The sequence below is a fragment of the Dipodomys spectabilis genome, unplaced genomic scaffold (genome assembly GCF_019054845.1).
Source record: "Dipodomys spectabilis isolate Male_0828 unplaced genomic scaffold, ASM1905484v1 ptg000173l, whole genome shotgun sequence".
NCBI lineage: Eukaryota > Metazoa > Chordata > Mammalia > Rodentia > Heteromyidae > Dipodomys > Dipodomys spectabilis.
In genome coordinates this window covers 7,015,630-7,042,686 of record NW_024870850.1, presented here as the reverse complement: position 1 = coordinate 7,042,686, position 27,057 = coordinate 7,015,630, and the positions used below count along the sequence as shown (strand labels likewise).

Here is a 27,057-nt window from a genome sequence, read left to right as displayed (position 1 = left end):
ATGGTTTCTTGTTACCTGGATGGCCACTGGGATGCACCACCAGCCTCCTTCTCTGTCCTAGAGGAATACAGAGCCCGTACTGCCCTCCAGCTCTGCATCTGGGGTCTAGCTTCAAGGTAAAAAAGAAATGTTAGAAAACATGTATAGTATCTTCCTCCCCACACTCACAGGGCTGTGATTTCATCCAGGACTCTAGATGTTCAAACTCCAGGGATAGATTTCTTTCCTGTAAAGTTGTTTGGAAAGATGTATGGAAAAAAAGTTGACAAAGAAGTGGCAAAAAACTTATACTCATCTGAAAGCCACCTGGGGTGATGTATATAGATGGCACCAGAGGATGCCAGGTGAAGGTCAAAAGGTCAAAGTAGTCCATGGTCAGAAAAGGCTCAGTGACAATTATTGGGGCCCAGTCAAAGACCTCCCTGACACAGAGCAGGGTTCTGCCAAGGAGACTCTGGTCACTGCTGGGCTACTCTGACACCTGGGAAGAGATGTAGAAATATTGTCCATGCCTAGCAAGCACAACATTCTGAATCCAACATCTAAGATCACCAAAATAATATTGTTTGGATAAAGCACGGCCCATCCATTCCACTTCTGGGCACTTACCCAAATGGCCACAAACAAGGCCATACTAAAGTAACCAGTACAACCATGTTTATTTACCATAGCTAAGATATAGAACCAACCCGGATGCCCCAGAATAGATGAATGGATCGAGATGTGGTATATATACTCAATGGAGTTCTATGCTTTAGAAAAGTGTGTGTGTTCCATTTTGGGCATATCACCTCCAGCATTTGCTGTTACTAGATTTTATGATTATAGCCATTCTAACTGGGGTGAGGTGGAATCTCAATATTGTTTGCATTTCTTTCATGGCTAGAGAAGTTGAGCACTTATTCATGCATCTATTGGCCATTCTTATTTCCTCTTCAGAGAAGTTTCTCTTTAAGTCTTTAGCCCACTTATTAATCCAGCAGTTGTTTCTTTGAGGATTTGTTGTTGGAGGATTTAAATTTTTGAGTTCTAAGTATATTTTATATTTGTGACCCTTGATTGTTGTATGGATAGTGAAAAAATTTTCCCAGCCCCTGGGCTTTCTATTGATCTTGATAGTTATGTCCTTTGCCATGCAGAAGTTCTGCAGTTTCATGCAATCCTATTTGTCCAGCCTCTCTTTGATTTGCTGTTTCTGGGTCTCTATTAAGAAAATTTTGGCCTGAACCAAGGAGCCCTAGAGTTTCTCCTATTCCTGCCTGTAATGTTTTCAGGGTATCTGCTTTGACTTCGAGGTCTTTGATCCATTTGGAGTTGATTCTGGTGCAGGCTGATACATAAGGATCCAGCTTTAGTTTTCTATACAGGTATTCAACCAATTTTGCCAGTACCATTTACTGAAGAGGCTGTCTTTCTTCTATTCTATTTTTTAGTTCCCTTATTTACAATTAGGTGGTTATAGGTCTGTGTATTCATTTCTGGGTCTTCAGTTCTTTGTTTTAAATACATTTTTTATTGTAAAAATAGTGTACAGAGGGAGTTACAGTTACATGAGTAAGGTAATGAATACATTTCCTATCGAGTGTTGTTACCTTCTCCTTTGCTTTTTCCCTACCATCCCTTCCCTTCTCATCTCCCCAACTCCTCCCTCCCTCCCATCCTCCAAGTTGTAAAGTTCATTTTTAACATAGTGGCTTGTACATCTCATGGTTACAATGGGTCAACCTGTAGCCCTATTTAAGCATTTTGCTTTTTCCCTTTCCCTCCCCAAATTAGAAAAGTGTATATACAAGATGCAGGGCACTGTAATCAAATACAGTGAAAACAGGGGTTATACCATGGGGAAGAATATACAGAAGAAAGAAAAAAATCACATAGTATATTATAAATACATTAAAAATAATAGCAAGAAAGAAAACTTATATCCCTGACTTGGGGTTCATTTCATTTAACATCATCTTATATGGTTATATGTACATAGCTTTTGACCTTTTCTGCTTGTCCTAGACATATACTTGTTATTGCAAATAAGGGAAACCATGGGACCTATGTTCCTTTGGGCCTGGCTTACTTCACTTAATATAATTTTCTCCAAGAAGATTAGGTGGCTATAGGTCTGTGGGTTAATTTCTAGGTCTTCAGTTCTATTCCAACAGTCCTCAGGTCTGTTCTTGTGCCAGTACCAAGCTGCTTTGATTATTATGGCTTTGTAGTAGAGTTTGAAATTTGGTATTGATATTCCTCCAGCACTGTTCTTTCTGTTAATGATTTTTTTTGCTATTCTGGACTTTTATTATTTCATATGATTTTTTGGGTTGCTTCTTCTATTTCATTGAAAATGAGGTTGGGATATTGATTTGTTTCTAATTGAATTTGTAGCCGTATTAGCATTTTCACGATGTTAATCCTCTCAATTCAAGAGCTTGGGAGGTTTTTCCACTTCCTAAGTTCTGCTTTAATTTCCTTTTTCAGGTTTTTAAAGTTTTCATCCTAGAGGTCCTTCACTTCTTTACTTAACTTCTAGGTATTTTATTTTTTGTGGGTCTATAACAAATGGAGTTGCTTTCCTGATTTTTGGCCACACTTTTCTCATTGTTGGCATACAGAAAAGCCATTGATTTTTGAGGGTTAATTTTATTCCTGGTACTTGCCAAAGTTTCAAATCAGCTTGAGTAATTTGGGAGTGGAGTCCACAGGATTCTTTAAATACAAGATCATGTCATTTAGGGACACAAATATCTTTTTTCTTTCTTGCTATTGTTTCTAACATATTTATAATGTACCATGTAAATTTTTTGTTGCTTTCGATGTTCCTCCCTCACGATATAACCCCTGTTTTCACTGTATTTGATGTAGGTGCCCTGCATTATGTATATACACTTCTCTAAATCAGCGAGGGAAAAGGAAAAAAAAAACTAAAATGCTTAAATAAGGATACAGGTTGGCCCATTATGACAATGAGATGTACAAAACACTATGTTGAAAATGAACTTTACAACTTCAACAGGGGTGGAGGGGTAGTTGTGGAGGTAGGAGGGAAGGGATGGTAGGGGGAAAACAAAGGAGGAAGCACCAATGTTCAATAGGAAATGTACTCATTACTTTGCTCTTGTAACTTTAACCCCTCTGTACAACATTTTTACAATAAAAAAATGTACACAAAAAAGACCATGTCATCTTTATGTTTATCTTTCCTTATTTGGATCCCCTTTATGTTTGTGTCTTTTCTTATTGCTGAGCTAGGCTTTCTAATACTAAATTGAAGAAAAGTGGAGAAAGTGGACATCCTTTTCTCGTTCCTGAGTTTAGTAGAAATGGCTTTATTTTTTCACCATTAAGTATAATGCTGGCTGTAGGTTTGTCATTCATAGCCTTTATCATATTGAGGAATGTTCCATGAAGTCCTAGTTTTTCCAGAGCCTTCATCATAAAGGGGTGTTGGATCTTGTCAAATGTCTTTTCTGCATCTATTGAGATAATCATGTGTTTCTTATCCTTTCTCTTGTTGATGTGATGAATTATATTGATTTTCATATATTGAACCAGCTTTAATTCCTGAAATGAATCCTGTTTGATTGTGGTGTATTATTTTTTTATGAGTTGTTGAAATCAATCAGCCAAAATTTTGTTTAGAAGTTGTGCATCATGTTCATCATAGAAATGGGTCTATAATTTCCTTTCTTTGATGAGTCCCTGTCTGGTTTTGGATGAGGGTTATGATGGCTTCATAGAAAGAGTTTGGTAGCAAAGTTTGAACTTTCACTTTCAATATCATTGAGAATCTAAGGAGTATTGGTGTGATTTCTGCTTTGAAGGCCTTGTAGAATTCAGCTGTACATCCATCCGGTCCTGGCTTTTCTTGTGTGGAGGTTTCTTATTGCTGTTTTTATTTTAATGCTTGATATGGGTCTATTAAGTTAGTTTAAATTATCTTGGTTTAGTTTTGGCATGTCAATATTTGCTATAAAGTCAATTCCTTCTAGATTCTCAAGCTTATTAGCATAACATTTTGAGAAATATTACCTCATAATGTTCTGAATCATGGTTGTTTCTGTGGTGATGTTTCCATTCTTATCTCTGAGTTTGTTTATTTGGGTGTGTGCTCTTCATATTCTGATAGATAGATTGCAGTGTGCTGTAGACAGCCCAGATAAAACTGACATGAAGGGGCTGATTCACTGCTCTCTATAATTTCTTGAATGAATAGCAGTCAGCCAGAGTGATATGATCTCACTATAATGTTGGCACATAATGCCAGGGGAATGTAGCTCACACCTGTAATCTAACTACTAAAGAGGTTAAAATCAGAGCATGGAGGACCCATGCAATCCTGGGAACAAAAGTCCATCAGATGCTTGTCCACAATTAATCACCAAAGGTGCTAGGAAAAGAGATATGGCTCAAGTGGTAGAGAGGTAGTGTTGAACATAAATACTCCAAAAGAAGACCCAGGCCCAGGCCCAGAGTTCAAACACTGGACTGGAGAAAAGAAGCAAACAAGAAAGGTAGTAAAGGAGGAAGGAAGGAAGGAAGGAAGGAAGGAAGAAAGAAGGGAGAGAGGGAGGGAGGGTTGAGGAAAAACAAGAACTGTAAAAAAGAGAATTCACTTGCAATTATTTTGTATTGACAATTATTTTATTTGGTACTGAAAGCAATATAGATTAATGGGTAAATCAACTCAGATGAGAAGCTTAAGTGGAGGGGGATGAGAGAAAAGAGAAATACTGAGGACATACTAATAGTAATTCTCACTCCTCACCAGACATGGCCCAATGTGTGTGATGTGCAGATCATCAGTTTGCCAATACCAAGAGAAACACTGCCTGATGAAAACTGAGAGCTATCTGACTCATGAAGACCCCTTGGGCATGGCTCTGGTCTGCATGGCTCTAGTCAGCCTAGCTCTCTGCTTCTCTGCACTCAAAGCAGCTGTTCTTGGGGTGTTTATCAAGTACCAAGACACACACATTGTCAAGGCTAATAACTGGGCCCTCAGCTACATCCTGCTCATCTCCCTCACCTGCTGCTTCCTCTACTTTGCTCTTCCTTGGCCATCCCCACACAGCCTTCTGCATCCTCTGGCACACAACATTCACAGTGTTTTCCACCGTTGCTGTCTCCATGGTCACAACCTGGTCAAGACCATCACTGTGATTCTGGCCTTCACGCTCACTCCTCCAGGGAGAAGGAAAAAGCAGTGACTGGTGTCCTGGGCTCCAACCTCATCATCCCCATCTGCACCCTCATCCAGGTGACTCTATGTGGCCTCTGGCTGGGAATCTCTCCTCCCTTTGTGGACACAGATGCACACTCTGAACATGGCCACATCATCCTGTGCAACATGGGCTCTCTCACCGCCTTCTACTCTGTTCTGGGTTACCTGGGCACCTTAGCCCTGGCCAACTTCATGGTAGCTTTCCTGGCCAGGAACCTGCCTGACACCTCCAATGAGACCAAGTTCCTGACCTTCAATGCTGGTGTTCTGCAGTGTGTGGCTCACCTTCTGTCTACCACAGTGCCAAGGGGAAGGTCATGGTAACTGTAGAGGTCTTCTCCATCCTGGCCTCCAGTGGAGGCCTCCTGGACTGCATCTTTCCCCCCAAGTGCTACATCCTCTTGATAAGAGAGAAAGGCTTTGCAGCAGAAGAGATCAAAATTTGGAAGAAATAAACCTTAAGATGAACATAAGTGTTGCCTAGATGAATTAGAGGTTCTGAGACGAATCTATACTATTTTGGCAGTCAAAACTTAATTTAAGGAACTTTTGGACAAAAAGGTACTCTTCCTCATTTCACTGGTTATGCTAGAGTCACATCAAGTTTCCACCAAGACTCTCTAAATTTGCATTTTATCCTAGATATTCTATGCTTCTTCCACTGAAATGTACCTTTCATGCTATCATTCATCCTTTAACATACATTTTCTACCCTGGTTTTTCCTTTCCATTTCGTGTCTCAATGACTCTTCCTACTTAAGCTATAACACTGCTTGAGTATCACTATATTGCAAAATCCACTAATATATGAACATTTGTCTTGGTGAAATTTCTCATGCTTCCATTGCAATAATTCAAGTACATTTTCTGCCCTAGTTCTGTGTTTCTTTTGTCATATTTACTCTTTTGCCATATTATTGTGTGTTTTGTAGAAAATCTCTTACTCTTTCTCATCTTTCCTTTAGAATTTTAGAAAGTATGTTAATATGCTCCAGTTTCCCATGGGAATCAATAAGTGTACTTTTTGGGGAAGTATTGCCAGGGCACCAACATGACTAGAGCTGTCCAATGAGGAGGTGGTGCAATAGTTTGAGTTGGTCATTATTTCTAACTGGATGCTGGAGGTACAATGTGCACAACTCTCCAAGATTAGCCATGTGGTCTTAGACCTTAAGCATCCTCAATAGTAACAGAGAAACTGAATCATCTATCATAAGAGAAAAAGATCCCCAAAGAGAAAAAAAAACAGTAGATATGCCCAGACTCAGAATCTGCCAATGTTCTTTGAGATTCTATGAGAACTGGAATGATTCAACAGTTCAGAACAGTCCTTGAAGAAATCAGAAATGTTCAAGAGCATGAAGTTGGAACATTGTCAGGCCACCACCACATTCTACAGCCATGAGGAGGGCAGAGATCTTGCCGTCATTCAATACTAAAGCTGTGACTGAATGAAGTTAGCTCACCCACATATGCATGACAGAGACATACACAGCACTGTCTCTAATTCTTCTGGGCCATTGCTGAAGGGCAGAAAAGCATCTGCACCAAGGCAGAAATGTCTGAAAGCCACACAGACTATTCCCAATTACAGTGAATCAAAGGAGACAGTGTTTATGTAATGACTACTATTGTTAGACAAGTATGTACACAATACAGGTGCATTGATGGATTTTTGCTACAAGAAAGCTTTAATGAGAACTAAACAAAACAAAATGAATGATTGTTAGACTACTGTGTCAAATGTCTGTATCAAACTGTAAATATTATGATCAGTTACCCAATAGAGAAGTAAGAACAAGAAAATGTCGTATCCAAGTCTGGCGCCAGAGGCTCACGCCTGTAATCTTAGTTACTCAGGAGGCTGAGATCTGAGGATCACAGTTCAAAGCCAGCCTGTGCAGGAAAGTCCGTGAGGCTTTTATCTCCAATAAAGCACTAGAAAGTCAGAAGTGGCACTGTGGCTCAAGCAGTAGAGCTCTTGCCTTGAGCTGAAGAGCGTAGAGACAGTGCTCAAGCCCAGAGTTCAAGCCCCACAATCAACGACAACAACAAAAAGAAAATTTCAGATCCAATTATATTTTTCCCTTTAGGAAGTCTAAACTTACCTTTTTTGTTGATTGGGGGGGCTGGGCCTGGGCCTGGGCGCTGTCCCTCAGCTATTCAAGGCTAGTGCCTTACCACTTAAGCCACAGTGCCACTTCCAGCATTTTTTCTGTTTATGTGGTGCTGAGGAATTGAACCTAGGGCCTCATGCACGTGAGGCAAACACTCTACCACTGAGCCAACTTCTCAGCCCCTAAGCTTACTATTTTATGCTAATAATAAATTGGTCATTATCCTCATATTATACATTCATCACACTCTAATAGCAGAAGATAATTGCTCCTGGATTCTTAAGGAAATAAAATGTATATTTACTTGCCAAAGGAGATAACCTACCAGAATTATCCTGATCTCTTGCCTTATGTTTACAAACAGTGATTCCAATGCAAATGTATCACTAATAGTTTATGTGTAAACACTTACAATTTACATTAAAATAGCTTATACTTAGCCAAACACCAGTGCCTCAGGCCTGGTGCTTCTCAGGAAGCTGAGATATGATGATCAGGGTTCCAAGCCAGCCTGGGGCAGGAAAAGTCCTGAGTTTTTTTTTTTTAAATACGTTTTTTATTGTAAAAATACTGTACAGAGTGGTTGCAATCACATGAGCAAGGTAATGAGTACATTCCCCACCCCACCCCACCCCGCCTAAATTGTAAAGTTCATTTTTTTGACATAGCGTTTTGTACATCTCATTGTTGCAATTGGTCCACCTGTATCCCTATTTAAACAATTTGTATGATATAATCCCACTTATCAACACTTCTTTTTGATTTTTTGTGCTTCTGGATGTGTGCTCAGAAAGGTTTTCCCTTTGGCAAGGAATCCTAATGTTTCTCCTACTACTTTCTTTATTAGTTTTACAGTTTCAGGTCTTATATTGAGGACTTGGGTTCATTTTGAATTGATGGTGGTGCAAGGTGATAGTTAAGGCCCCAATTTTAGTTTTCTGCATGTGAATATCCAGTTTCCCCAGCATGAAAACAGCTTGGTACCTGTACAAAGCAGGCCAGAGGACCCATGGAACAGAATAGAAATCCCAGATATAACCCCACAGACATGTCATCTAATATTTGATAAGGGATCCAAAAACATAGACTGGAAAAAAGGGAGTCTTGAGTTTTTTTTATCTCCAATTAACCACCAGAAGATAGAAATGTATCTGTGGTTCAAGTAGTAGAATGCTATCTTTGCACACACACACACAGACACACACACACACACACACACATGCTCAGGAACTACACCCAGACCCTGAATTCAACTCTCAGAACCAGTACATACACAGAAAAAAAACCCAGCAAAACAAAGCTCACGGTCATTTCTTTATGTGGCAATGGTGTATTTATGTTGAAGTAAAGAAAGATAAAGTATATGAATGAAAAGAACAACACAGAATCCAGAAGTCATATCTGGGTAAAAACAATATTCTCTGAATAATGCCATCAATCATTTTTTGTTTTGTTTTGTTGGTCATGGGGTCTGAACTCTGGGCCTAGGTGCTGTCCCCCAGCTCTTCAGCTCAAGGCTAGCACTCTACGCTTGAGCCACAGTGCCACTTCAAGATTTTTCTGTTTATATAGTGCTGAGGAGTCCAACCCAGCGCTCATGCATGTAAGGCAAGCACTCTACCACTGAGTCACCTTCTCAACCCCTATCAATTCTGTTTTAAAGGCTGAGGTTCCAACCTAAAATATGATTACAACAATCTCTTTGCAGTCCAAAGGAAAGAGTTTATTGTAGTTTGAGGAAGATAGGAAATAGAACCAGTATAGGAAAAAAGAAAAAAAAAACTTTTGCTTACCCATTCTGATAACCAACCACCAATAAGAGCTTATAAAACTTGGTGAACTGTGATGTTCACACATGTGAAAGATTTTTTACAGTGCTATCCTACCATGTGGCTTCCCAAAACTATTGTGTGAGTCTTTATGATTAAGAGATGATATTCCAAGAGTCCTTCACACATCCATATATCAGTATTTACTGGGTTAAGCTGCTTCTGATTTAGCCATGACCAAAGGGTAAAGAACCAAAGATCTTTTCGAGCCTGATGCCCACTGAAATCTCAGCATCTGTCCTTGGGACTGACAGACCAGGAGCTGGCCAGTGCCAGACTCTGTCCCTGAGGGTACAAGCATGGAATCCACACCTGTCCTGGAGACACTGGAGTGAAGGAGGGAAAGGATGAGCTTATCATTGACTTCTATATGACCTTGGGAAAATCAATGCCCAGAACTCACAGTTAGCCAACTTGGTCATCTTATTGGAACATGTCTGTAAAGAGTCCCAAACATTAATAGAAGAAGAAGAGAAGAAACAAGAACACCCACAATATTTGGTAGGAGGGCTCTTTAAGCTATTTTGAACAAAGATAGTGTGTCATTTCTCCCACTGCTTTATTTTTCTGCTTATTTTTATTTTTTAATTTAATTTTATTTTATTTGTGAACATACTGTACAGAGGGGTTACAATTACATGAGCAGGATAATGCATACATTTCTTACCAAGCATTGCAGCCTCCTCTTTTGTTTACCCTTCACATCCCTTCCCAGCCTCCCCCCTCCCCCCCCCCAACCGCACCGACGTTGTAAAGCTCATTTTCGACATGACAACTTGTACTTCTCATTGTTGCAACAGGTCCACCTGTATCCTTAAACGACTTGTTTTTCCCCATCTCCTCCACAAGTTATACTGACATCAAATATAGTGAAAGCAGGGTTTATACTGTGGGGGAGGGACATACAAAGCAACAAAGAAATAATCTTAAAAATGCATTAGAAACACATGCATGAAAGAAAAAAACATTAAAATACATATCTAAGGGTTCATTTTCCTAACATCACACTATCTGACCTTTTCCGCTTGACTCATACATATACTAGATATTGCAAATAAGGGAAACCATGGGACCTATGTTCCTTTGGGCCTGGCTTACTTCACTTAATATAATTTTTTTCAAGTTTTTCCATTTCCTAACAAATGGGGCCATGTCATTCTTTCTGATGGAGGCATAGAACTCCATTGTGTATATATACCACATTTTCTTGATCCATTCATCTACTGAGGGGCATCTGGGTCTGCTTATTTTTAATATCCAGTAGTATTCTATCACTATTTTTATAGGTCTAATTTCCACACTGTAAATGTGTTACTATTTTAAACATACTGACTAAAATCTTGAGTAACATTTATTTAACTTTTCACATTTTGTGAAAATCTCAATATTATATGCATCATTTTTTTTCAGTTACATGCCAGTGTCTCCCTTAGAAGGCTGAACTCTGAGGATCAGAGTGCAAAACCAGCATGGGCAGAAAAGTCCAGGAGACCCCATCACTAGAAAAAATGTTAGGGTATAAGCATTTCTCAAATGGTAAAGTGCCAGCAGTGAAAAAAGAGGACAAGTGTAAGAGAGCATGAAGCCCAGAGGTTTAAGGCCTGATACACACACACACACACACACACACACACACACTTTTCTAAAGCATAGAATTCCATTGAGTATATATACCACATCTCGATCCATTCATCTAGTGTGGGGCATTTGGGTTGGCTCTATATCTTAGCTATGGTAAATAATGCTGTAATAAACATGGTTGTACTGGGAGCTTTAGTATGGCCTTGTTTGTGGTTATTTGGGTAAGTGCCCAGAAGTGGAATGAATGGGCTGTGCTTTATCCAAACAATATCATTTTGGTGGTCCTAGGTGTTGAACCCAGAATGCTGTGCTTGCAAGGCATGGACAGTATTTCTATATCTCTCCCCAGGTGCTCCAATAATTGTCACTGAGCCTTTTCTGACCACGGACTACTCTGACCCTTTAACTTTCACCTGGCATCCTCTGCTACCATCCATATGCATCATCCCTAGTGGCTTTCAGGTGAGCATATGTTTTTTTGCCACTTCTTTTCTTTTCAACTTTTTTTTTCCAAACAACTTTACAGGAAAGGAGTCCATCCCTGGAGTTCGAACATCTAGAGTCCTGGATGAAATCACAGCCCTGAGGGTGTGGAGAGGAAAATGCTGCACATGTTTTCCAACTTTTGTTTTTGACCTTGAAGCCGGACCCCAGATGCAGGGCCGGAGGGCAGAACGACTCTGTATTCCTTCAGGACAGAGGAGGAGGCCTGTGGTGCATTGCAGTGGCCATGCAGGTAATAAGAAGCCACAGAATCTGAAGATCCATTTAGACACCTGCCTGATGCTGCAGGCTCAGTCTACAGCCAGAATCGCAGATCTGTGCAGTCTGCAGGAATGTTCCCTGTGGCTCTGACACTGCTTCTCCTCCAGCTTCCGCTTGTGGTCAGTTCCTCTGAAGATGCCAGATGCATTTACACAGAGAAATCTGTGGCACACAGCAAGGGAGATGCGGTGATTGCTGGGTTTTTCCCCCTTTATTCTTGGGAATTCATTCGCAACATGAATGACCCTGGTATGCGGCAACAGGGCCATCGGTAAGTGATTTCATGCCCTTTTGCATTTTCTGTTGATTCATTAAAAAGGAGGAGAGGAGGTTGGATCCATTGATTGTTCTCTAGATCTTGTGCACCGCCCTACTACCTGACAAATGTTAATTCTTGGGGGGAGAAATGCATCTCTCCAGAAGAAATGCATCCTGTTGTCTCTCTTTGAAAGAAAGATCATGCTTCTGTGTTTCAATGTACCATGTTTCTGAATTGCGTTCACCAGACCTCATTTTCCCCAATTACCCTGCCTCATTTTCCCCTAAATGACTTTGGTTCCTTCATCTTTAGGGAGGTAGATGAATAAATATTCCCTGTATTTTCTGTAAGCTTGCTGTACCTCATTTTCCCCTAATCTGTCTTGTTTCATTTTTCCCCTAAATGACTCTCTTCTCTTAATCTTAAGGAAAGTAGATAGACTATGTTTAAACTTGAGTTTTTGCATTTCTGGCAGTCATTAACCTAGACTATCTTTCCTCATTTTTCCCTTAAATGACTTTGTTCCCTTAATCTTCAGGAAAGGATCTGGATGAATATCTCTTGTATTAGTTTAAACTTGGCTTTTATAATTAGTAGCAGTATTTTTCTTTACCATGTCTCACATTCCCTAGTTTATCCTGCCTCATTTTCCCGTAAATGACTTTGGTCCCTTAATTTTAAGGGATGTTGATTGGTGAAGATCCATCTCCTGTCACTGTATCAAGTTGAGCAGTAGCACCCATACTGCCTAGCCAAGGATTAGAAGACCTGTCCTGTCTTTTCAAGGGGTAACATGGGAAGTTCACTTGTTTGATTGATCAGACATCTTTACAAGCATTCTTTGACTCAGAACTGGAAAGGAAGTGAAGAAATTAAGGAAGATAATAAGCCAAAGAAATAATACAAGGTGCAGCAGATTAATATTTATCCAAATGTTAATGCCATAAAGATAAACAATTGTTCTCTTCAAGTGTTTCCAGAGAACCATGAGGTAAGGAGGTTGTTCAAGCTAAGTGCAGAGTGACACTTAGTATCAATTTGAATGTGTAAATCTGGAAGGTCTGAGGAGATATTTGAGTTGTCTGGAATATACACATGACATTTAACCTTTAGCATTATGCAGGTTCCTCCTTGGGCTGTGGTAAGGATGTCTAAAACCATCCAATTTTAAAGGATGGCGTGTCTTGTCCCATTGCCTATAATTATATTTTTGCTCTTTCCAGAAGACAGTAGTCATTGGGTTCAATTGCCCAAGAGTGGAGGTCAGCCATCAATAACTTCCCTTATATGGTGCTAGGCCCACTGTAAAAATTAGTTTGTTTCCAAGTTAACCCAGAGAATAATCACTAGAAAAGGTAAAGATGGCTTCTTATACATCCTAAGAATAAGGTAGGAGCTCTAACAATTATTATGACACTGAAGACTTTTTTTATAATTGAGTAAACAAAAGTTAAAATTTGAAACTGGCAGCCATTCTCCTTGCCTCATTTTCTGTAGTCTACCCTTCCTCAGTACAACATCTTCAGTCCATTGCCATCAAGACCAGCATCGCTGGATCAGGACCAAAACCCACCCAGGTTGTACATGATGGAGGTAGGCCCAAGGCCAAAGGTGCCACAGCCAGCCACAATTAGTGATAGCTGGAACCAAAGTCTGATTGGTGGTAGATGTCTTTCCAAAGTACTGGGTGATCACAGAGCTCTTCTAGAGGAACTCCTAGATATAGGGTCACTGCAAGCTTCCAGTGCTATCACCTGGCCCACAATAAACATTTAAGCCAAAATTGCCATTTTATTCCTGGCCCTAGTCACAGTGAGTGGGATGGAGAACTCTGCTGTGTCACAGCATCTTGGTGATGTGAATAAAGAAGCCACAGAGCCATCTTGGTGGGCACCACCCTGCATCAAGGCTCAGTCTCCCATCCAGAGAGCCCAAACTGCCAGGGGATTGCACTGAGGCTAACACACCAGCTTGTAGTGCTATAGGTCAATGCAAAATTGTGTCCTAAAGCTTCACAGGACTCTGCCTGCTGCCATCTTGAGCACTGTTCTTCGGTGAGCAGAGGTCCGAGTTTAGGGGTGAGCTCTGAGAATGGAGCTGAGCCAGATCACAATGGAGTCACATAGCAACAGAGAACTCACAAGTGTGGGGAGCAAGGCAGGTGTTACCATGCTCCATTCATGGTGGACATCATCATGGGTGGCACTTGGTTCTGCTGCAGGGACCTTCATATATCTCCTGATAGAATCTAATGGGACCTTTGGTCCAGGTAGCAAATTGGGACTCTAGGTTTTTCTGGATTATGTGTGCAGCCATAGCATGCCTGAAACAGGGTTCTAAGAGAACACATTGACCCTACCTTGTTCTCTGTTTGCCAACAACTTGTATCCAATGCTTGCTGCCCTTCACAAGATTGGGGGAGGGAGGGTATGGCAGTGACTTCCTTCTCTGTCCTAACATTCCAGAGGCACAATCTAAAGGACTAGATCTACAGTTGAGACTATAAGGCATGACCACAGCACTGTGCTCAGTACATGGGCATGGTGCATTTAACTTGAATTATCTCCTTCCCTGCAATGTTTCAGGGTTCTCTGTCCACTCTGAGCTACTAGTGCTGGTGGAGGGGAGGAACTTGGAGATGTCTTACTTACACCTTTGCCCACAAATGCTTTTCTGTTGTTTCCAATAGAGGAGGTCTCTCTGGTCCACATCTCCTGAATTTATCATCTGTTCTTTGGTCGGTGCAGCATGTTCAGTCTTCTTCGACTGCCAACTTTCTCTGCTTCTGGATGATTACTTTGAATGACAATGTTCTCTAAGTCAGCTTAGACTGCCGGTGACTACTTGACCAGAATTGTAGTGTTTTATTTTATTAAGAAAATTTTAGCCTGTTCCAAGGAGACATAGATTTCCTCCTATTCCTTCCTGTAATGTTTTCAGGGTTTCTGCTTTGACTTCAAGGTCTTTGATCCATTTGGAGTTGATCCTGGTACACGGTGATATGTAAGGATCTAGTTTTAGTTTTCTACAGGTGATAAACCAATTTTGCCAGCACCACTTACTGAAGAGACTGTCTTTCTTCCATTCTAATTTTTTAGCTCCCTTAGCAAAGATTAGGTGGCTATAGGTCTGTGGGTTCATTTCTGGGTCTTCAGTTCTATTCCATTGGTCCTCAGGTCTGTTCTTCTGCCAGTTCCATGCTGTTTTAATTATTATAGCTTTGTAGTAGAGTTTGAAATTTGGCATTGGCATTCCTCAAGCCCTGTTTTTTTTCTGCTAAGGACTGTTTTTGCTTTTTGGGGTGTTTTATTGTTTCATATAAATTTTTGGGTTGCTTTTTCTATTTCTTTGATGAGTGAGGTTAGAATATTGATAGTTAACGCATTGAATTTGTAGATAGCCTTTGGAATTATTGGCATTTTCACGATGTTAATCCTCCCAATCAAGGAGCGAGGGAGGTTTTTCCACTTCCTAAGTTTTGCATTAATTTCCTTTTTCAGGTTTTTAAAGTTTTCATCGTAGAGGTCCTTCACTTCTTTAGTTAATTCTGAGGTATTTTATTTTTTGTGTGGCTATTACAAAAGTAGTTGCTTTCCTGATTTCAGCCATGCTCTTCTCATTGTTGGCATACAGAAAAGCTATTGATTTTTTTTTTACCTTCAATTTCATTGAAGAGTCGGAGGAGTATTGGTGTGAGTTCTGCTTTGAAGACATTATAGGATTCAGCTGTAAATCCACCTGGTCCTGGGCTTTTCTTGGGTGGGAGTTCTCATTGCTGTTTCTATTTCAGTGCTTGATATGGGTATGGAAGATGTTTAAATCATCTTGGTTTAGTGTCAGCTTATCGATATTTATTAGAAAGTCATCCATTTCTCAGAAGGGAACCTTACTGCATTGTTGATAGGAGTATAAACTTGTTCAACCACGTTGGAAAGTAGTATGGAGGTTCCTCAAAAGACTCCACATAGAGCTCCCCTATGACCCAGCAATTCCACATTGGGGCATTTACCCAAATGATCACAAACAAGACCATACTAAAGCTACCAGCACAACTATGTATATTGCAGCATTATTACCATAGCTAAGATATGGAACCAACCCAGATGCCCCTCAGTAGATGAATGGATCAAGAAAATGTGGTATATATACACAATGGAATTCTGTGCCACCATCAGAAAGAATGACATTGCCCCATTTGTTAGGAAATGGGAAGACTTGGAAAAAATTATATTAAGTGAAGTAAGCCAGGCCCAAAGAAACATAGGTCCCATTGTTTCCCTTATTTGCAATAACTAGTATATGTCTGAGACAAGCAGAAAAAGTCAGATAAGTTGATGTTAGGTGAAATGAACCCCAATATAAGGATTCAAAAGCTTTTTCTTTCATGTGATTGTTTCTAACATATTCACAAGATGATTTCTTTGTTGCTTTGTATGTCCCTCCCCCATAGTATTACCTCTGCTTTCACTGTATTTGATGTCAGTATAATTTGTAGAGAGGAGGGGAAAAAACAAATTTTTTAAATAGGGATACAGGTGGATCCATTGCAACAATGAGATGTACAAGTTGTTATGTCAAAAAACGAACTTTATAACTTTGGCCCAGGGCAGGGGGTGGAAATGGGAAGGGATGGGAAGGGGAAACAAATTAAGAGGCAACAATGCTTGATAAGAAATGTACTCATTACCTTGTCATGTAATTGTAACCCCTCTGTACAGTATTTTCACAATAAAAAAAGAGAAAATCATCCATTTCTACCAGATTCTGAAACTTATTAGCATAAAGTTTTGAGAAGCATTCCCTTGCAATGTTCAGAATGTTGGTTGTTTCTGTAGTGATGTTTGCATTCTCATCCTTGAGTTTATTTGGGTGTGTTCTTTTCTTTTTCTGATAAGATTTGCTAAGGGTCTGTCAATTTTGTTAATTTTTTCAAAGAACCAACTCTGTTTTTTAAGCTTTCTATGGTATTTTGGGATTCTAATTCATTTAATTCTGATTTGATTTTAGTTATTTGTTTCCATCTACTGGGTTTATCTTGCTGCTTTTTTTCAAGGAGCTTTAGGTGCCTTGTTAAATTGTTGCTTTCAGATTTCTCCAATTTGTTGATGTAGAACCATGAGCTATCACCTTGCATCTGAGTACTGCCTTTGCTGTGTCCCCGAGAAGCTGGTAATTTGTGTGTTCATTTGTGTTGAGAATTTCCTTTCTAATCTCTTCCATGACCCACTGGTGGTTCAACTTAAATTGTGTTTCTTAAGAATTGTTTCATTTGGGGCGGGGAAAGTGGCTCAGTGGTAGAGCGCTTGCCTTGCATGCTCGAGGCCCTGGGTTCGATTCCTTAGCACCACATAAGCAAAAAAGAAAAAAAGCCAGAAGTGGCGCTGTGGCTCAAGTGGTAGAGCACTAGCCTTGAGTTGAAGAGCTGAGGGACAGCATCCAGGCCCAGAGTTCAGGCCCCAAGCCTGGACCAAAAAAAAAAAAAAAAAAAGAATTGTTTCATCTACAGACCTACCTCAAGGTCCTCAATGAGTTGGTGTGTGAGCTGGACAAGCTCCTGTGTCTCAGTTATCAATGCTTTTCACATATCCACAAATGTCAGAGAGAAAAGCCAGCTCTCTCACTTTCTGCAATCTCAGAAGAATAGCATTCTGGTGTATGCTGATCAAATCCTGTTTCAGGAGCTCTCCTACTTCTAATTACATTCCTAAGACTCCAAATTCTAATTCCACCCTCTTTGCGGATAGAGTCTAAACAATTAATTTATAGAGAGACAAGCATTCAATTCAAAGGTCTTGAGATTTCAACTTAAACAAATTTGTAGTACTCGTTTACTACCTAAACTTCTGTGATATCTGTGCAGGCTCAACTTAAAGAAATACCAGTTGGTTCTGTCCCTGACCCTCGCAGTTGAGGAAATCAACAAGAATCCCCATCTGCTACCCAACATGACCCTGGGGTTTGAGATCTATATTTCACATTATGTAGAAGCTGATCTGTTAGAGAATCCACTGACCTTACTGTCTGGGAAGAATAAAAACAGCCCTAATTATACCTGCAGGAGATATAGCAAAGCTGTAGCAGTACTCACAGGAACCTCAAGCACATCTGCCCCAATTGGAACACTGCTAAACCTCTATAAACTTCCACAAGTGAGTCTGGGAGGGACGGTGAGATGAGAAGGCATGTTCCCCTTGTCGCTGTCTTGGACATGCTGAATACGGGGAAAGGAAGAGGTGATATTATGAACCTCTATTATTGAATGACCTCAAAGGAAAAGACCCCCAAAATTGGGTGGTGTGTCCATATTATCTTTGTTGCAAGAGATAAAAGGAGAGTTTATAAGAGAGCAAAGAATGAACCCAGGTTCTGAACCTTATCCATACATTTCTATAAAGATCTTGGAAAGTGTAAGAAGACAACTTTACGTTTGGGAAAAGCAAACCTTCCCAATCAACACTGCCAGTTGTTGTTTAGTTCACATCAGGACTGAAACTTTGATTTTGACCATTCTCTTCCTGTTACTTTTCCCCTTTTTAGTTCACCTTTGGATCTTTTGATCCTTTCCTGAGTGACCATGGACAGTTCAGTGCTGTCTATCAGATGTCTGCCAAAGACTCAGCTCTAGCCCTAGCCATGGTCTCCTTGATGCTTCATTTCAGCTGGACCTGGGTGGGACTGTTCATCACCGAAGATGACTATGGTGTGTGGTTCCTCTCAGAACTGAGAAAAGAGATGGACAAGAATGGAATCTGTTTTGCCTTTGCAAACACAATCACATACAATGCCATACCAAATTTTGCAAATGATGCATTGATATATAGCCAGATTATGGAATCATCAACCAATGTGACTATCATTTATGGGGACAGTGAATTTCTACTAAGCTTTATTCTTAAATTAGGGGACTTTTTAATTACAGGGAAAGTCTGGGTCATGAACTCACCCTATGATGATGTGACCCTCAGCAAAAGATATTTCCTGCTAGACACCTTCCACGCACCCCTCACCTTCTCTCACCACCACGGGAACATTTCTGGGTTCACCAGTTTGATCCCATTAGCTGAATATTCCAAGAACTCAGAAGATATTTCCCATCCTAGCTTATGGATTCAGGCTGTTCAATGTATACTGATTAAGTCTGACTGTACAAAATTGGGGCACTGTTTCTATAATACCACACTGGATTGGTTGCGGGGGCACATTTTTGACACAGCTGTGCCAGAAGAGAGTTACAACATCTACAATGCTGTGTATGCCGTGAGCCAAGCCCTCCATGAAATGCTTCTTCATCACACGGAAGAGCCACCAGCACACAATGAGCAACCAAGGATATTTCTCTCTTCACAGGTAAAGACTTATCTTTTAAGTGCTCCAGGCACAGTGTCTTTCTAGACCCTTTCATAACAGATGGAATTAGGTAGTCTGTTTCTTTTGTTGAAAGTACAAGGTGCACTGGGCCCATCATGCTCTCCATGAAGTAACCATGCAGCTGTTTGACAACATTCTTGAATAACACTGCATCCTTGAGAAGGAAGTGTTGTGTCTTCTGTTCCCATTCTCACTTTGTGTTTTATAAGCCCTCACCCTTTTAATAGTACAAATCTAAATTCTCCTTGTAACTGATTAATACAGCAGGTCAAGATTGACTAGTGCTTGAAAACCTTAAGATTTTCTTGGCATGAAAGTTTCACACTTGTGGATCACTCCAGGTTACTTAGGAGGCTGGGATCTGAAGATTTCAGTTTAAAGCCAACTACTTGGTTTTTGTTTACCTATTTTTCAGACTGACTCTCTGATCACATTCATAAAATAAGTGATTGTGGTTTTCTGGAGAGAGGCAGTGGAGGTCTGTCTTATTATAAATATTTAGGTGGATGTGACTGGAGTTTTAATCTTTTAAATTTGGGTCTCTGCATCCTATCCTGGGTAACCAGATTTTAGAAACTTGGTAACACTTCAGTCCTCTACAGGCCTGAATTTGCTCCATTGTTTGGATTCTTGTGCTGTATGTGAATTATATGTGTGTGGGGATGAAATGTAATAAGCACTGTCCATTATATTGGGTTACTGTAGTCACTGGGAAGCACTTCAACCTAGGTTAATATATGTCTTTTAGCTTCATCCCTTTTTGAAGAAGATCCAATTTATCAATGCAGTTGGAGAACAAGTGGTTTTGGATGAGGAAAGGAAATTGGAGGCAGAGTATGACATTGTGAATTTATGGAATTTTCCAGATGGTCTGGGACAAAGGGTAAAAGTTGGCAAGTTTTCTCCATCTGGGCCACATGGTCAACAACTGAGTTTGTTTGAAAATCTGATAGAGTGGCCCATAGGAATTACCAAGGTGGGTCATTTCTACATTTTTCACTCTCTCTTTTTTTAAAAAGAGAAATATTGTTATAATGACTAGTTGTAGAAAGAGATTACAATTTCCTAAGTCAGGTTATGCATACAACATTTGTTGACAATGTCATCACATCCTTATTTCTCCCACAGAATTGTTTGTAACCATAATGTCATGATCTATGTATAAGTAAGCAATAAACTTTTCCTATTTTTAAGCTATTCACCTAAACTATGGCTCCTGGGTATACATGTCACAACTTTCTGGTTCTGGAAGTTGCTTACAAACTGACTCAGGGATGGGCTAGGAGCACATTTAATTACCAATATGTTATTAAATGATTGCATATTCACTATCATAAAAGAGAAATGACATCTGTTAATCAGTATTCCAATTTTGTGGCAAAACACTGAGAAAACTTAATTAGAGAACAGAAAGGTGCTTTGCTCCTGCCTGAAGATTGCAGACCATGGACAGGTAGACTGCTGCTTTTGAGTCAAGTGAAACTGAATGTAAGGGAGATTGCATCTTCCAGTGGGTACCCACCTAATGGCAACTGGGAATACAGAAGAAGATAGGAATAATCCTTGGTACCACCACAGCCCCTTCGAAAGGATCAGCCATGCTTTAGACAATGGTTTTGAAGTTTTACTGAGTGATTTTCCTCTTCTGCTCTCCACATGTTCACAGAGGACTAAGAGAGAAGACACATCATGACCTGAACTCAAGAATGTGATACAGGATTTGTTTACTCTTTCTTAATTTCTTATGTATTAGCTCCACCTCTTCAAGGAACAATCACATCACTATATCACCAAGGGCTGGGGTTCAAGACCTGACATATTCTTAGAGTCATCTTATATGAATATAGAAGACAATTCAATTGATTTCTTAGCTATACACAAACAGAGATTATGCCTCTTAATATTTTTTTTCTAAAGCACTGCAGTTTCTAGGATATCTTGTTACAGGGAGAATAGTCACTAACACTCATCTGAATTTTCTCAGACTCCTCAGTCTGTCTGCAGTAAGTGCTGTGGTCCTGGATTCAGGAAGGCCCCTCAGGAAGGAAAAGCTCCATGTTGCTTTGACTGTACCCTTTGCCCAGTGAATGAGATTTCTAATAGGACAGGTGAGTCTGTGACTTACAGAGAAATTTCCTATCTCTCTCTCCTTACCTACAATTCATACATGTCAATGAAGTGCCCTACAGTAGTGTGGCAAGAACAGACATGTGCCTTCACCTAGAGTTCCATAGCTATCATTGACCATAGTTCTGCTTGGAATAACTCAGTCCACTGGTCTGCCATTATATATCCGATTTCATTTTCTAGTCTATTACAGGCTTTGATTATAAAATACCCCTCTCCTCACTCACCTTATCTTGGATTTAAACACAAGATCAAGTACCAAACCTTGATTTTCAAAAAGATGTGGAAGCTGGGAGCTGATGTCTCATGCCTGAAATCCTAGCTACTCAGGAAGCTGAGATCTGAGGATCATGTTTCAAAGCCAGCCAGGGCAGAAAACAGGAAGTGGTGCTGTGGCTCAAGAGGTAGAGCACTTTTCTTGAACTGCATTGCTCAGGGACGTCATCCAGGTCCACAGTTCAAACCCCATGACTGACCAAAAAAATAAAAAATGATGTGGATATCATAATGGAATTATGGGTCTAACACAGCCTTTCCTTTCTGAGGGCCCAGCTCTGCCCTTCCTTTTAAATTAATTTTATTTTTCACTTAGCATACCTAAATGATACCAGGCGGGTTGCTATGATTACTCCATACCTAACACTGGCACTAATTTGACTAGCAACAACTCAAATATACTTCACTCAGAACTAGTTACCATCTACATTTGATTTCTCTTCTACCTCCTCCGGCTCATCCTCCCCAAACCCCCCATTATCCCAGAATGGTATTGTTCTTGACAGGGAGCAAGTGCTCAGGAAGCTTGTGTTTTGTGTAAGCAATGGTTATGGTGTGATGTAGACAGTCCTGTTAAAACTGACATGAATGGGCTGATTCTTTGCTCTCCATTATTTATTGAATAAGTAGCAGACAAACCAGCGTGATATGACCACCCTATAATGTAGGCACATAATGCTAGGGAAATGTAGTTCACACCAGTAATCCTACCTACTAAAGAGGATAAAATCTGAGAATGGAGGACAGATGCAATCCTGGGAATGAAGTCCATAAGATGCTTGTCCACAACTAATGATTAAAAGTGCTAGAAGAAGAGATGTGGCTCAAGTGGTAGACAGGTAGTGTTGAACACAAATACTCCAAAAAGGGCCCAGGTCCAGAGTTCAAACACTGGACTGGAGAAAAAAAGCAAGCAAGCATGCAAGCAAACAAGAAATCAAGCAAGCAAGATAGGAAGGAGGGAAGGAAGGTAGGAGGGAGGGAGAGAGGGAAGGAGAGAGGGAAAGGAGAGGAGGGAAGGAGGGAGGGAAAGGAAGGAAGGAAGGAAGCAAGCAAACAAGCAAGCAAGCAAGAAAAGATAAAAGCAAGAAGAAAGAAAGGAAGAAGGGAGAGAGGGAGTGACGGATGGGAAGAAGAAGATATAAGAAACTAAGAGAGCTCACCTGCAATTATTTTGTATTGAGAATTATTATATTTGGTACAGAAAGCAATACAGATTAACAGGTAAATCAGGTCAGATGAGCTGCTTGAGTGGAGGGGGATGAGAGGAAAGAGAAATACTGAAGAGACATACTGAAGATTAATCATGTTTCTCACATCTCACCAGACATGGAACAGTGTGTGAGGTGTCCAGATCACCAGTTTGCCAACACCCAGAGAAACCACTGCCTGATGAAAACTGAGAGCTTCCTGACTCATGAAGACCCCCTGGGCATGGCTCTGGCCTGCACTTCTCTCTGCTGCTCTGTACTCACAGCTGTTGTTCTTGGGGTGTTTATCAAGCACCAAGACACCCCCATTGTCAAAGCCAATAACCGGGCCCTCAGCTACATCCTGCTCATCTCCCTCACCTGCTGCTTCCTCTGCTCCTTGCTCTTCCTTGGCCGTCCGAACACAGCCACCTGCATCCTCCAGCACACAACATTTGCAGTGGTCTTCACCATGGCTGTCTCCACGATCCTGGCCAAGACCATCACTGTGGTTCTGGCCTTCACGCTCACTGCTCCAGGGAGAAGCACGATGATGTGGCTGGTGTCCCGGGCTCCTAACCTTATAATCCCCATCTGCACCCTCATCCAGGTTACTCTCTGTGGCCTGTGGCTGGGAATCTCACCTCCCTTTGTAGACACAGATGCACACTCTAAACATGGCCACATCATCATCCTCTGTAACATGGGCTCTCTCACTGCCTTCTACTGTGTCCAGGGATACCTGGGTGCCCTGGCCCTGGCCAGCTTCACTGTGGCTTTCCTGGCCAGGAACCTGCCTGACACCTTCAATGAAGCCAAGTTCCTGACCTTCAGCATGCTGGTGTTCTGCAGTGTGTGGCTCACCTTCCTGCCTGTCTACCACAGTGCCAAGGGGAAGGTCATGGTGGCTGTGGAGGTCTTCTCCATCTTGGCCTCCAGTGCAGGGCTCCTTGGCTGCATCTTTGTCCCCAAGTGCTACATCATCTTGATAAGACCTGAGAGAAATTTTTTACAGAAAAGATCACAATCTGCAAGAAATAAACCTTAAGATGAACTTAAGTGTTGCCTAGATGAATTAGAAGTTCTGAGAGCAGTCTATACTATTTTGGAAGTCAAAACTTAATTTGAGGAAATTTTGGACAAAAAAGTTACTCTTCCTCATTCCACTGGTTATGTTAGAGTCACATCAAGTTTCCAATAAGACGTTCTAAATTTGCATTTTATCCTAGATATTCTTTTTTTAAATAAGTTTTTAATGTAAAAATATTGTACAGAGGGGTTGCAGTCACATAAGGAAAGTAATGAGTACATTTCTTATCAAGCATTTTTGCTTCCTCCTTTGTTTTCCCCTACCATCCCTTCTCTCCCATCTCCAAAACTACATCCTCCCCCTCCCTGTGCCTAAATTGTAAAGTTCGTTTTTTGACATAGCGTCTTGTACATCTCCTTGTTGCAATGGGTCAACCTGAATCCCTATTCAAACAATTTTTTTTTTACCTTCCATTCCACAAATTATACCAACATCAATTATAGGGAAAACAGGGGTTATTCCATGGGGAAGATACATACAAAACAACAACAAAATATCACATGGTACATTAGAAAAAATAGCAAGCAAGAAAAAAAAACTCTGTCCTTATATTGGGGATCATTTCTATTAACATCATTTTATCTGACTTTTCTGCTTGTCTCAGATATGTACTGGTTATTGCAAATAAGGGAAACCTTGGACCTATGTTTCTTTGGGCCTGGCTTCATATAATTTTTTTCAAAGTATTTCCATTTCCTAACAACTGGAGCAATGACATTCTTTCTGATGGAGGCACAGAATTCCATTGTGTATATATACCACATTTTCGTGATCCACTCATCTACTAGGGGGCATCTGGGTTGGTTGCATACCTTAGCTATGGTAAATAAAACTGCAATAAACATAGTTGTGTTGGTAGCTTTAGTATGGTCTTGTTAGTGATCATTTGGGTAAATGCCCAAAAGTGAGATTGCTGGGTCATAGGGGAGCTCTATCTGGAGTCTTTTTTTTTTTTTTGGTTGTGGGGCCTGAACTCTGTGCCTGGGCACTGTCCCTCAACTCTTCAGTTCAAGACTAATGCTCTACCACTTGACCCACAGCTCCACTTCCGTGGTGCTGAGGAATTGATCTCAGGGCCTCATGCATGCAAGGTAAGTATTCTACCACTGAGCCACTTTCCCAGCCTTGGAGTCTTATATATATATATATATATATATATATATATATATATATATATATATATATATATATATGTATGTATATATATATATATATATATATATATATTGTGTGTGTGTGTGAAAATATCATACAGAGGGGTTAAAATTACATGGGAAAGGTAATTTCTTATCAAGCATTGTTGCCTCCTCCTTTGTTCCCCTTCCCATCCCTTCCCATTTTCCCACCCTCACAGCCTCTCCACTCCTATTACCCCCATTCCCCCCTCCCCAGGCAAAGTTGTAGAGTTCGTTTTTCAACATTATGTTTCATACATCTCATTGTTGCAATGGATCCACCTGTATCATTATTTGAACGATTGGTTTTTCTCCCTTCCCCTCCACAAATTATACCAACATCAAATATAGTGAAAGCAGGGGTTATACCGTGGGAGAGGGACATACAAAGCAACAAAGAAATCATCTTTTTCTTTTTTATATAAATATGTTAGAAACAATCACAAAAAAAGAAAAAAAACATTCCAATCCTTCTCTTAGGGTTCATTACACCTAACATCAACTTATCTGACCTTTTCTGCTTGTCTCAGACATACACTAGTTATTGCAAATAAGGGAAACCATGGGACCTATGCTTCTTTGGGCCTAGCTTACTTCACTTCATATAATTTTTGTCCAAGTCTTCCCATTTCCTAACAAATGGGGCAATGTCATTCTTTCTGATGGAGGCACAGAATTCCATTGTGTATATATACCACATTTTCTTGATCCATTCATCTACTGAGGGGCATTTGGGTTGGTTCCATATCTTAGCTATGGTAAATAATGCTGCAATAAACATAGTTGTGCTGGTAGCTTTAGTATGGTCTTGTTTGTGATCATTTGGGTAAATGCCCAAAAGTGGGATTGCTGGGTCATAGGGGAGCTCTATGTGGAGTCTTTTGAGGAACCTCCATACTACTTTCAACATGGTTGAACATGTTTACACTCCCACCAACAATGCAGTAAGGTTCCCTTCTGTCCACATCCCCTCCAGCATCTGTTGTTATTAGAGTTATTGATTATAGCCATTCTAACTGGGGTGAGGTGGTATCTCAATGTTGTTTTGATCTGCATTTCTTTAATGGCTTGAGAGGTTGAGCATTTTTCATGTGTATATTGGACATCCTTCTTTCCTCTTCAGAGAAATTTCTCTATAAGCCTTTAGCCCACTTATTTATTGGACAGTTGTTTCTTTAAGGATTTCTTATTGGGGAATTTAATTTTTTGAGTTACAGGTATATATGAGACCCTTGTCGGTTGTATGGCTAGTGAAGATCTTCTCCCATTCGTTAGGCTTTCTATGGATCTTGCTAGCTATGTCCTTTTCCATGCAGAAGCTCTGAAATTTCATGCAATCACATTTGCTCAAACTTTCTTTGATTTCTGGATCTCTATTAAGAAAATTTCGGCCTGTGCCAACAAGACCTAGGGTTTCTCCTATTCCATCCTGTAACGTTCTCAGTGTATCTGCTTTCACTCCAAGTTCTTTGATCCATTTGGAGTTGATTCTCGTACAGGGTGATATATAAGGATGTAGCTTTAGTTTTCTACAAGTAGTTAACCACTTTTGCCAGCACCATTTACTGAAGAGGCTTTCTCCCATTCTATTTTTTGAAGATTAGATGGTTATAGGTCTTCTGTAGGTTCATTTCTGGGTTTTCAATTCTACTCCATTGGTCCTGAGGTCTGTTTTTGTGCCAGTACCTTGTAGTAGAGTTGGAAATTTTGTATTGTTATTCCTCCAGCACTGTTCTTTCTGGTAAGGATCATTTTTGTTATTCGGGGTCTTTTGTTGTTCCATATGAATTTTTGGATTGCCACTTCTATTTCATTGAAGAATGTGGTTGGATATTGATAGGTATCGTGTTGAATTTGTAGATAGCCTTGGGAAGTATTGGATCTTCACGATGTTGATCCTTCCAATCAAGGAACATGGGAGGTGTTTCCACTTTCTAAGTTCTGTTTTGTTTATATTTTTCAGGTTTTTAAAGTTTTTATCATAGAGGTCCTTCACTTCTTTGGTTAATTCCTATTACGAATGGAGTCGCTTTCCTAATTTCAGCCACACTTTTCTCATTGTTGG

At 40.3% G+C, this 27,057-nt stretch overlaps 1 protein-coding gene across 1 annotated transcript; it reads left to right on the top strand.

Annotated features, from left to right (window-relative positions):
* LOC122119581 (vomeronasal type-2 receptor 116-like) lies at positions 1-23,775 on the top strand. The gene is made up of 10 exons (XM_042693594.1): positions 1-116; positions 5,182-5,477; positions 11,092-11,204; positions 11,386-11,478; positions 11,615-11,778; positions 17,627-17,915; positions 18,304-19,113; positions 19,883-20,110; positions 21,119-21,242; positions 22,865-23,775. The coding sequence occupies exons 1-10, from the start codon at positions 1-3 to the stop codon at positions 23,773-23,775; spliced, it is 3,144 nt and encodes a 1,047-aa protein (XP_042549528.1).
* Positions 23,776-27,057: the final 3,282 nt, after the last annotated feature.

Bases quoted from the DNA above. Each gene is read 5' to 3' on its own strand.
- LOC122119581 (XM_042693594.1), top strand. From the start codon at position 1: ATGGTTTCTTGTTACCTGGATGGCCACTGGGATGCACCACCAGCCTCC. The intron at 20,111-21,118 runs GTGGGTCATTTC...GAATTTTCTCAG, and splicing joins GGCCCATAGGAATTACCAAG to ACTCCTCAGTCTGTCTGCAG. The intron at 21,243-22,864 runs GTGAGTCTGTGA...ACATCTCACCAG, and splicing joins TGAGATTTCTAATAGGACAG to ACATGGAACAGTGTGTGAGG.